Source organism: Coregonus lavaretus, assembly GCF_964263955.1.
Source record: "Coregonus lavaretus genome assembly, chromosome: 34".
Classification (NCBI taxonomy): domain Eukaryota; kingdom Metazoa; phylum Chordata; class Actinopteri; order Salmoniformes; family Salmonidae; genus Coregonus; species Coregonus lavaretus.
The window spans coordinates 18,610,462-18,622,692 of NC_140021.1; the positions used below are offsets into that span (position 1 = coordinate 18,610,462).

The window sequence follows — 12,231 nt, forward strand, 5'->3', positions numbered from 1 at the left end:
AATGAACTATTGAGATTCTACAGAGGTCTCCAATCTCTACATGAGATTAGACATCACAGCCATGCCTAATGGATGTCTGAACTGAAAAACCTCAATTTAATACATTGAGGAAATGAGGGTTTACAGCCCAGTGATTCTAGTTCCACTATAATGAGCATTATCTACAGTTGAAGTCGGAAGTTTACATACACTTAGGTTGGAGTCATTAAAACTTGTTTTTCAACCACTCCACACATTTCTTGTTAACAAACTATAGTTTTGGCAAGTCGGTTAGGACATCTACTTTGTGCATGACACAAGTAATATTTCCAACAATTGTTTAGAGACAGATTATTTAACTTAAAATTCACTGTATCAAAATTCCAGTGGGTCAGAAGTTTACATAAACTAAGTTGACTATGCCTTTAAACAGCTTGGGAAATTCCAGAAAATTATGTCATGGCATTAAAAGCTTCTGATAGGCTAATTGACATCATTTGAGTCAATTGGAGGTGTACCTGTGGATGTATTTCAAGGCCTACCTTCAAACTTAGTGCCTCTTTGCTTGACATCATGGGAAAATCAAAATAAATCAGCCAAGACCTCAGAAAAAAAATTGTAGACCTCCACATGTCAAGTTCATCCTTGGGAGCAATTTCAAAACGCCTGTAGGTACCACGTTCATCTGTACAAACAATAGTACGCAAGTATAAACACCATGGGACCACGCAGCCGTCATCCCGCTCAGGATGAACGTACTTTGGTGCGAAAAGTGCAAATCAATCCCAGAACAACAGCAAAGGACCTTGTGAAGATGCTGGAGGAAACAGGTACAAAAGTATCTATATCCACAGTAAAACGAGTCCTATATCGACATAACCTGAAAGGCCGCTCAGCAACCGCTCCAAAACCGCCATAAAAAAGCCAGCCTACGGTTTGCAACTGCAAATGGTGACAAAGATCCTACTTTTTGGAGAAATGTCCTCTGGTCTGATGAAACAAAAATAGAACTGTTTGGCCATAATGACCATCGTTATGTTTGGAGGAAAAAGGGGGGCGCTTGCAAGCAGTCAGGAAGTTAAAGCTTGGTCGCAAATGGGTCTTCCAAATGGACAATGACCCCAAGCATACTTCCAAAGTTGTGGCAAAATGGCCATCACAAAGCCCTGATCTCAATCCTACAGACATTTTGTGGGCAGAACTGAAAAAGCGTGTGCGAGCAAGGAGGCCTACAAACCTGACTCAGTTACACCAGCTCTGTCAGGAGGAATGGGCCAAAATTCACCCAACTTATTGTGGGAAGCTTGTGGAAGGCTACCCGAAACGTTTGACCCAAGTTAAACAATTTAAAGGCAATGCTACCGAATACTAATTGAGTGTATGTAAACTTCTGACCCACTGGGAATGTGATGAAAGAAGTAAAAGCTGAAATAAATCATTCTCTCTACTATTATTCTGACATTTCACATTCTTAAAATAAAGTGGTGATCCAAACTGACCTAAGACAGGGAATTTGTACAAGGATTAAATGTCAGGAATTGTGAAAAACTGAGTTTAAATGTATTTGCTAAGGTGTATGTAAACTTCCGACTTCAACTGTACATGGACAGATGGACTGGGTTGCAGAGGCTGAGGTAACAAGAGAAGGTGGACAGATGGACTGGGTTGCAGAGGCTGAGGTAACAAGAGGAGGTGGACAAATGGACTGGGTTGCAGAGGCTGAGGTAACAAGAGGAGGTGGAGAGATGGACTGGGTTGCAGAGGCTGAAGTAACAAGAGGAGGTGGACAGATGGACTGGGTTGCAGAGGCTGAAGTAACAAGAGGAGGTGGACAGATGTGGCTGTTTGCAAACACAATCTGCAAGTGTGTGTCTAACGGGCAAAGCTGGTTGGAATGACGTCATTACAACCACTTTACAGCTAATGTGCGTGTGTGTTTGTGTGTGTGTGTGTGTGTGAATGACTGTTTGTGTACGACAGAGAAAGAAAGTGAGGAAGTGTTTAAGCCTCTTTATCCAGATATGCCTCGGAGAAGAGAGAGTGATCGAGCGAGCGAGAGAGAGAGAGAGAGAGAGAGAGAGAGAGAGAGAGAGAGAGAGAGAGAGAGAGAGAGAGAGAGATCAGGGGTGAGGAGGAAGATGGAGGGAGGGATGTATGAGCGTTCTAAGTAATGTTTATAATCCTTCTATTCTGTTGATGATGATGGCATGACTTTGTTTATGTAGCAGCAGGACAGTTGTTGATCCCAGCTGATGTTGTCAGGCCTGTTTTGATGTTTGTGTGTGTGTGTGTGTGTGTGTGTGTGTGTGTGTGTGTGCAAGCAAGTGTGAAAGAGCATGTGTGTTATTGTCAAATCAAATCAAAGTACAATGACATGCTTACTTGCCAGCTCTCCTCTCAGTACAGCAACTAAAACAAAATATAAAAAAAGTATTAAATAAAAAATCTAGTAAGAAAGATAATACAAGCATCCAGTAAAAAAGAAGAGACAAATAAATAAATATAAGTAATTATAGTAGTTATTTACACATGTGCGGTGGAAGTGGTGTGTGCGTGTGTGTGTGTGAAAATGTGTGTTAAAACTGTAATGACTGAGTAAATGTGGTCAGTCATTGTGTTCCTCCAGTCTTTAGACTCTATGGAAATGTTAAGAGCTGATCTGGGTTCAGCATGAGGCCCATCAGTGTGTGAATAAATGGCACAATGCAGTGTTGGCATGATAAAAACATAATGGATGACCATTAGAGAGTAGAATAGAGAGATGGATTACTAAGTGCTACAATCAGCCTGTCCTCTTCAACCACCAGACACTGGCTGTCACCTAGTCACCATGCACGTATTATCCCAGACCATTTCTTCTATTCTAACTGACAACACTGTCTCTCTTAATGGGTCTGTTGACTCTTAGTGTGTCTCACTCAGACTGACTTCAACAGCGATGAAAAGGAGCAATTCATTTGAGGAAACTACAGCTGATGTGTACAGCCATAAGACTACTAACACACCTTCGCATGATGAGAAGTATTTTATTGTATTATTATCAACCACTTACACACTCATGTGCACCGGCACACACACACACACACACACACACACACACACACACACACACACACACACACACACACACACACACACACACACACACACACACACACACACACACACACACACACACACACACACACACACACACATACACACACACACACACACACACAGCCATACGTGACAGAGACCAGTCAGTGGAGACACAGCCATAGAGCCTTAGGCAGGAAATCAGATTATAATTACTCATACCAGCTGACATGTTGTTCAGCTTCATTTAGTTATCATTAGACAGACGACTGGAGGACCCCCGGCTTGTTATTTTTAGAGCATCACTGCGTCCACATCCCAAATAGCACCCTATTCCCTACATAGTGCACTACTTTTTACCAGGGCCCATAGGGCTCAGATCAAAAGTAGTGCACTATAGTATGTAGGGAATAGGGTGCTATTTGGGATGCAATCTGTGTCTGATGAACAGCCCAGTCTCTGATGTGTCAATGTATGTTTTTCCATGTTTATTTCATCTCCCCAGGAGTCATATAAAGGATGAGGTTATAAATTATGTTATAGATTCACCAAGACATGAGATGAGCATGCAATATATCATCAACATCACTCACTAGACCAATACATGTGATCCATATATGAAGGGTTTGATTCCAAAACATAATAAACACACATTTTTCACATTTACATTTTTTCATCTGAAATGAATGTTCATGGGTCCCTTTTTATGTGCATGAATTATGGCTGTTTTCATGCTTTTCAAACCTTTACTTTAGATGTGCTTTAGAATGTGTTTTTTTGCAAAACATCCAACGCACTTGTTTCTTACCAAAACACGCTACTTCCAGTGTCATGTGTTTAGAGTTTCAAGAGAGTTGGGACATTGAGGTTTCTGCATTATGATGCATTTACACAACACTACAACCACAGTTAGAACAATGAGACAGATATACATCACCGGATGTATAAATGTGAAGTATCTGGTTGGGGTTTCCACTCACTACCAAATATGGTGGTGAGAGGAAGCCCAGTGGCCGGCAGTGGCAGTGGGAGAAGATGGAGCGAGATGGATTTTGGCCGACATTCTGCTAATTTTCTCGTCAATGAAACATTTGATCTCAATATAATTTCCATACAGTTTCCAAAACTAAAATCTGCTACGAACAGAGTGGACTAAGTTTTGTAGACTTTACCCTTTACAAAAGTTTCTAAAAGTTGCGTTGTTTAGAGGGAGTGCAAGGGCGAATTGAGTTATTCCACACGTGCCACAGAGTAGGCGTTCCCTAACGGAAATATGCAAATACATACTAGAACGCGCCAATAGGCTCTCGCTAGCTCGTGCTTGGCTCTGCCCACCTCCTTGTGTGTTCTGCCCACTATGATTCATTTGCCCCCATTGTGTTGGATATAAAAATCTTTGCTACAACATTCTATGGCAGCCATGTTAGCTCCCGTTAACAGAAAGAGCATTATGATGCATTTAGCCTACATGACACTTAAACATGTGAGTTGCTTAAATGTCCAAAAAGAAAACACACATTGTATACACTGTTCTGGATACAACCTCTGGATAGGCTATATGCACAATATAGTTGAAACAAATGGATTATTTTAATATTTATTTAGATATTGATACTTTATTACACATAACTGTTTAAAACCCAATCTGGATACTTTTTCTATTGGAGCTCTGTTATTTTTACCCCCTTTTTCGATCTTGACTCATCGCTGCAACTCCCCAACGGGCTCGGGAGGCGAAGGTCGAGTCATGCGTCCTCCGAAACATGACCTGCCAAACCGCGCTTCTTAACACCCACCTGCTTAACCAGTGTCGGAGGAAACACCGTTCACCTGAGGACCGAGGTCAGCCTGCAGGCGCCCGGCCCACCACAAGGAGTTACAAGAGCGCGATGAGCCAAGTAAAGCCCCCCCGGCCAAACCCTCCCCTAACCCAATTGTGCAACGTCCTATGGGACTCCCGAACACGGCCGGTTGTGATACAGCCCGGGATCGAACCAGGGTCTGTAGTGACGCCTCTAGCACTGCGATGCAGTACCTTAGACCGCTGCACAACTTGGGAGCCCCATCATCTTTGTCTTTTCACTAACACATGTCATGGTAAGATGAAAAAAATAATAGCTCTATCTGTTTCACAAGATGTATTTTTAATTAACGTTAATTTGCAAGCATTTCTAAAAATGGATATATCACATTTTGGAATGTGTGTGTGTGTGTGTGTGTGTGTGTGTGTGTGTGTGTATGTGTAATAAGGTCAGTGTGTTGACAGTGTCACCTGGAGCGTCTGAACCCAGCGAGGCCGGAACGAGACGCCTCGTCGATCAGTGGCGTCACAATCTTCTCTGTCATGTCTGAGAGGACTGTGAACGTGGGCTCCACGATGAAATCAATAAAGCCTGAGGGAATGAGAGACATATAGAACCACTGAGATCTATCTATGTATCTATCTATATACACTACCGTTCAAAAGTTTGGGGTCACTTAGAAATGTCCTTGTATTCGAAAGAAAAGCAATTTTTTTGTCCATTAAAATAACATCAAATTGATCAGAAGTACAGTGTAGACATTGTTAATGTTGTAAATGGCTATTGTAGCTGGAAATGGTTGATTTCTTATGGAAAATCTACAAAGGCGTACAGAGGCCCATTATCAGCAACCATCAGTCCTGTGTTCCAATGGATGTTGTGCTTGCTAATCCAAGTTTATCATTTTAAAAGGATAATTGATCATTAGAAATCCCTTTTGTAATTATGTTAGCACAGCTGAAAACTGTTGTGCTGATTAAAGAAGCAATAAAACTGGCCTTCTTGAGATAGTTGAGTATCTGGAGCATCAGCAATTGTGCGTTCGATTACAGGCTCAAAATGGCCAGAAACAAATAACTTTTTCTGAAACTCGTCAGTCTATTCTTGTTCTGAGAAATGAAGGCTATTCCTGTCTCAACACCAGTCTCAACGTCAACAGTGAAGAGGCAACTCTGGGATGCTGACCTTCTAGGCAGAGCTGCAAAGAAAAAGCCATATCTCAGACTGGCCAATAAAAATAAAAGATTAAGATGGGCAGTCTGAGATGTGGCTTTTCTTTGCAACTCTGCCTAGAAGGTCAGCATCCCGGAGTCGCCTTTTCACTGTTGACGTTGAAACTGGTGTTTTGCGGGTACTATTTAATGAAGCTGCCAGTTGAGGACCTGTGGGCGCTTGTTTCTCAAACTAGACACAAAATGTATTTGTCCTCTAGCTCAGTTGTGCACCGGGGCACTCCTCTAGCTCAGTTGTGCTCCCACTCCTCTTTCTATTCTGGTTAGAGCCAGTTTGCGCTGTTCTGTGAAGGGAGTAGTACACATGCTTGTACGAGATCTTCAGTTTCTTGGCAATTTCTCACATGGAATAGCCTTCATTTCTCAGAACAAGAATAGACTGACGAGTTTCAGAAGAAAGTTATTTGTTTCTGGCCATTTTGAGCCTGTAATCGAACTCACAATTGCTGATGCTCCAGATACTCAACTAGTCTCAAGAAGGCCAGTTTTATTGCTTCTTTAATCAGCACAACAGTTTTCAGCTGTGCTAACATAATTGCAAAAGGGTTTTCTAATGATCAATTTGCCTTTTAAAATAATAAACTTGGATTAGCAAACACAACGTGCCATTGGAAGACAGGACTGATGGTTGCTGATAATGGGCCTCTGTACGCCTATGTAGATATTCCATTAAAAATCTGCCGCTTCCGGCTACAATAGCCATTTACAACATTAACAATGTCTACAATGTGTTTCTGATCAATTTGATGTTATTTTAATGAACAAAAAAATTGCTTTTCTTTCGAAAACAAGGACATTTCTAAGTGACCCCAAACTTTTGAACGGTAGTGTATATATCTATCGATATATCTATCTATCTATCTATCTACTGATTTATCTCTCTATATAGAACTGTGTATACAACAATGTTACACTGACTCACCGATTTGAGACTGGGCCACCATGGTTGACTTGCGGTCACACAGAGGAGAGAAGGGCAGGCCCAGCTCTGCTTCTTTATCCCCCTGAGAACACGACATGACCACTGTGAACACTGCTTCTGAGTCTTTATGCATGGAAGAATGCAGTCTCTGACAGTGTAAGTGCACTTCATATCAAAGAGATGGGGTAGAGGTAGGCTTTCCAAAATTCCAGTAACTTTCCCAAAATGACCAGGTTTTCCAGAAATCCCAGTTGGAACATTCCCGGAATCAGAACGGAATAAGCAGTAAATCCGTAATTCCCTTACCAGGATTTCTGGAAAAATTGGGAATTTTGAGGAACTTTGCAACCCTCAGTAGGGGTATTTATTACTGTCCCCAGCAGAGAGAAAAAAACAACAACTGTCATTTGAATGTTAAACAGCCTCTATCCTAGATAATTACACCCCACTTTGTTCTCTCCACTCTACTTCTATCTCCCAGTACTGTTGAACAACATCAAAGGAGCCAATTTAAGACAAATAAATCTATGTATGGTAAAAAATGATTGGTATGTCCTGGTCATTCATTGTACTTGACATTTCTATTAATATGATTAGTGGAGCAGCACCTGGGAATGAACTGATTACATTTCACCATGAGTCCGTTCCAAATGGCACCCTCCTATTCCCTATGTAATGCCCTACTTTTGACCAGAGGCCTATGGGACGCAGAATTTGTTCAAGTTCTAGAAAGAGTCCACACACTACTGGCTAATTTCATTTTCACAGAACAGAGTGAGGCGTTAATTAGCCTGTAATGGTAATGGGGAGGATATCCTACTTTAAAATCACACCTAATAGAAAATCGGGTTGACTCCGGTTAGAAAATTCACTGGGGTGTCTCTTCATGCACTTGTTAATATCCAATGCAATTTTATAATTCATTCCATTTTATAAATATTTTTAGAATTTTCAAGAACAGCTATATTACTCATTGTCACTTTATATTCATAATGATCACAGATGTAATTTATGCAATTCATAAAGAGTAATGTCCTCCTTTTGTTTAAAGAAATTGGATGTCCTTGTGAAATACCTTGTGAAATTACCATCCAATATCTCTTATAAATAATGACTCTAAAACCTGATTTTTCAGGTTTCGCTATTTTGAGATCTGCTTCTTGTCTGTGAGAGTGCGAGAGGAGTGGTAGTCTAGTATCAGATTCATGGGATTAGTGTTGAGCAAGGAAGGAATGAAAACGAGACCAGATTAGGATTAAAATATTGGGATTATCACACTGTTTTATTTGGGAAGGTAGTAGGATTAGGAAGATGCCAGCACTACGTATCTGACTTGGCAGACTGGACTTTGTCCCACACCTATCTGACCAGGGTCCTCTGTAGCTCAGCTGGTAGAGCACAGCGCTTGTAACGCCAGGGTAGTGGGTTCGATCCCCGGGACCACCCATACACAAAAATGTATGCACGCATGACTGTAAATCGCTTTGGATAAAAGCGTCTGCTAAATGGCATATTATTATATTCATGAAGCCTCTCAGAGTAGGAGTGCTGATCTTGGATCAGGTCCCCCTGATCTAGATCAGCACTCCTATTGGTGGTCCAGTGATGTTTAGGTGTTAGGGGTCAGGGTTTAGAGGTCTGGGGTAAGGGGTTAGTATAGACTGACCTGTCTGAAGAACTCTTCCAGGAGTGATGTGGTCCACCTGTGGTGCAGATCCCAGTTCTTGGCCGGGTGGCTGATATCAGCTGTGTGCAGGATCAGTGATAAGGCCTTGGGCTTGAGAATCCTTCAGAGTAAAACAGTATAGAGCAGAGAAGATTGAAAATAATATATCATAAATGCAAGGAACAAGAGTCCAGAGAGACTATAACAGAAGTCAGGAGTCTAAGAAAACAACATACACGTCTCAGCAATATTGGGCTGTTGGATATTTGATCAGAGAGACAGCAGCTTGGGGTTATTGTATTTTTGGTATCAATTAGTGCATTTATGGTAGGGCAGGCTATGGTTTAGGACAAATGTGTGGGGAGTAATGAGTGTTGGGGCCAATCTGAACTGGCACTATGGTCTACTACAATGAACAGGGTGCTATTTTAGATATATTTGTCTAGGTAATTATAGAGTTAAATAAGAGTCACTCACGCCTCTGGCTGTTGGAGGAAGTTCTTCATGGCCTTGATCTGTTGGAAGTGACAGGACATGTCTGTGGCCAGTACCATCTCTACCACCAGGGCCCGTAGCTCTCTACGAGAGGGGGAGACATACAGACATGTTAGAGAGAGGATCAGACAGACAGATGGACAGACATGATAGAGGTAGATTAAAGAGAGTTCAGACAGACAGGTTAGAGAGAGGAGTGGAAAGACAGACAGGTTAGAGGTAGGTTAGAGATAGGAGCAGACAGACAGACAGACAGATAGACAGACGGACAGAGAGGTTAGAGGTACAGTAGGTTAGAAAGAGGAGCAGACAGACAGACAGGTTAGAGGTAGGTTAGAGAGAGGAACAGGCCATGTCTGTGGCCAACACCATCTCAACCACCCAGGCACGTGCACAGATAGTGCTCTACCTGTGCAGAGCACCTGCCCCTTTGCACTTCCAGTCTCCAAAGTGCCCTTTTGTATGTTGGTATACTTTCCCCAAAACAGTTTTGTCGTTGTTTTTCTGATCTGAACCCACTGCCTGCAAGTCGTCGTTAAATTGGCCGCCCGTGGTCACCGGTCGAGTTGAGTGTATAGCTAGCTACACTCTTAGAAAAAAAGGTGCTATGTAGAACCTAAAAGGGTTCTTCGGCAGTCCTCATAGGATAACCCTTTGAAGAACCCTTTTTGGATCCAGGTAGAACCCTTTTGGTTCCAGGTAGAACCTTTTTGAGTTCCATGTAGAACCCTTTACACAGATGTTTCTACATGGAACCCAAAAGAGTTCTACCTGGAACCAAAAAGGGTTATACCTGGAACCAAAAAGGGTTATACCTGGAACCAAAAAGGGTTCACCTATCGGGAGAACCTTTTTTTCTAAGAATGTACCTAGCTAGTTTAAATATCAGTACCACTGCCACAGCAGCATAATTGAGCAGTTTAACAATGTGAGTGACCTGCTAACTTGCTGCTTTACATAATCAAATCCAGTCTGGTTGGCTGATAAGTCTACGTGCAGCAGAGACACAGAGAGAGAGGAGAGGCTGCATCACCGACCCTCAGACTCAACTCTATCCCTTCAGCCGGGAGTTGCACATGTGTCAGGGAAGGAGCAACACAGGTAGCCTATAGCTAGCTAGCCACCATATAACGTTAGCCTACTAAAATAACCACACAAGCCACTTGCCAGTCAGCCATATACCATGAATATGAAATAGTGTATGTTCATCGTCATCATAATGTTTATGCCGATACATTATTTGCATATAAAATACATATTTTAATTATGTTAAGCAAAGCAATGCGTGTAGCTAATAGATCTGTGCTATATGACTATAGAGTTATTATGAAATATGAAATTACTTTTAAATGACATAATTATTAAATTAAACTATGAAGTTATAAGATTAGGGATATTAGATTATGAAGTCATTATTTATGAGCATTGGTGATAAATCACAATCTGTAAAAAAAAAAAAAAGTGATCTAGCTAGCTAGCCATTTTGTTGTAGCATATGGTAGCCTAATTAGTCTGCTTGCTAAGAACGTTATCAGTCATCATCAGTGATCACCATGCTCTCTTTACTGGCTTATTTAGGGAATGGTAGGCTATAGTAAAGCAATATATGGTCTAGTAATGGTTGGCTACAGTATTTCTCACAATATTCTATTCATTTGCTCTCATTACTGTCTTATTTAGGGATAGTGTAGAGCAGCAGCTGTGTTCCTGAAGTCACCTTCAACCTCCCTGCTCCTCAAAACTTATTCCACTGGATCAAAGCTTCAGCCAGTATAGGATACATGATAGAGGCAACAAATGGTGTTGGGTTGGAAATAGTAATGGTAGGCTACAGTATTTCTTATAATCTTCTATTTTGACTGGAATTGTGTTGGTTATTGTTAATAAGTGCAGCCTTTATTGCAGTTGAAAATCGTTTTGCCAAATACTTTACTCATCAGATTGTGCTGCTTTACCCTCTTCTCAATGACACACATGAAGCATGTTAACCAAATCTTAGCAAATGATACAACAATAGCATCTATCTTGTCTATTGCTTTTATGTAATGAAATAATCAAACTAATAATTGCTCAACAAGTCTCTGACTGCGGTTGTGGGAATTGTTTTACAGGGGTTTGTTTGAGTACATGCCCCCCAAAAGGTCTGTGCACGGCCCTGCTACCACCAGGGTCCCGAACTCTCTGAGTCTCGCCTACCTCCAGTCGTCTTTGGACAGGTTGAGGAGGATGTTCATCTCATCATCGTCCTGTAGGAGGCGGTAGGCAGCACTCACATGGTGGTTCTCCAGAACTGCACGGTCATTATACAAGATGGCCGTGCCTGACCTGAGACAACACAGTTAGGAGAGGGTAAACCATAGAAATAGAATGATGGAACATTGTTTGATTTGAATGGGAATGTCTGTTCTAGTAATTATATTTCGATGGGGTAAATATAAAGCCCCTGCTCTAATCCAATACATGGTTTATTATCATCACATTTGAGTTGATCTATATGGTACTTCATGTAGTTTAGATACACTGTAGCTTATATTGACCTGTTTTGCAATAAAACTCATACCTAAAGAAATGTCAGAGAGTTTTGTTATTAATTAGAACTTGTTGTGCATTGAGGATTAGGCTCAACAATGGCCGCCGTCACGAGGCAGAGGTGGAATTAGAATAGAACTGCCATTCACGGTTTTAATCATCCCCTCTCTAAATGCATAACAATGAGTTCCCATCCCTGTTTCGTTGCCCCTGGCCTATGAATTATCCCCTTGCTGAGTGCTATTTTCTGCTTGTGTTACGGCTGTCATAGAATATTACCTGGTCTGGATATGGAAGTTGTTAGTGGTCCCTGTGTGTTCGTAATCATGGACGGCAGCAGCAAAGATCATGGCAAAGATCTCCAGCTCAGTCAGCCAGTTCTAGAGACGAGAGAGAGAGAGAGAGAGAGAGAGAGAAAGAGAGAGAGAGAGAGAGAGAGAGAGAGAGAGGGGGGGGGGGGGAGAGAGAGAGAGAGAGAGAGAGAGAGAGAGAGAGAGAGAGAGAGAGAGAGAGAGAGAGAGAGCGAGA

General features: G+C 41.7%; 1 protein-coding gene across 2 annotated transcripts in view; it reads right to left on the bottom strand.

Moving 5' to 3' along the window:
* pde1ca (phosphodiesterase 1C, calmodulin-dependent a) overlaps window positions 1-12,231 on the bottom strand; it is a 102,505-nt gene that overhangs the window by 11,529 nt on the left and 78,745 nt on the right. For both annotated transcript variants that reach the window (XM_084152252.1, XM_084152253.1), the window contains exons 8-14: window positions 11,983-12,083; window positions 11,371-11,499; window positions 9,157-9,258; window positions 8,680-8,800; window positions 7,014-7,095; window positions 5,330-5,450; window positions 2,362-2,388 (exon numbers count right to left, since the gene is read on the bottom strand). In XM_084152252.1, the coding sequence (XP_084008378.1) occupies window positions 2,362-2,388; window positions 5,330-5,450; window positions 7,014-7,095; window positions 8,680-8,800; window positions 9,157-9,258; window positions 11,371-11,499; window positions 11,983-12,083 (683 nt within the window). The remainder of the gene's footprint in view (window positions 1-2,361; window positions 2,389-5,329; window positions 5,451-7,013; window positions 7,096-8,679; window positions 8,801-9,156; window positions 9,259-11,370; window positions 11,500-11,982; window positions 12,084-12,231) is intronic.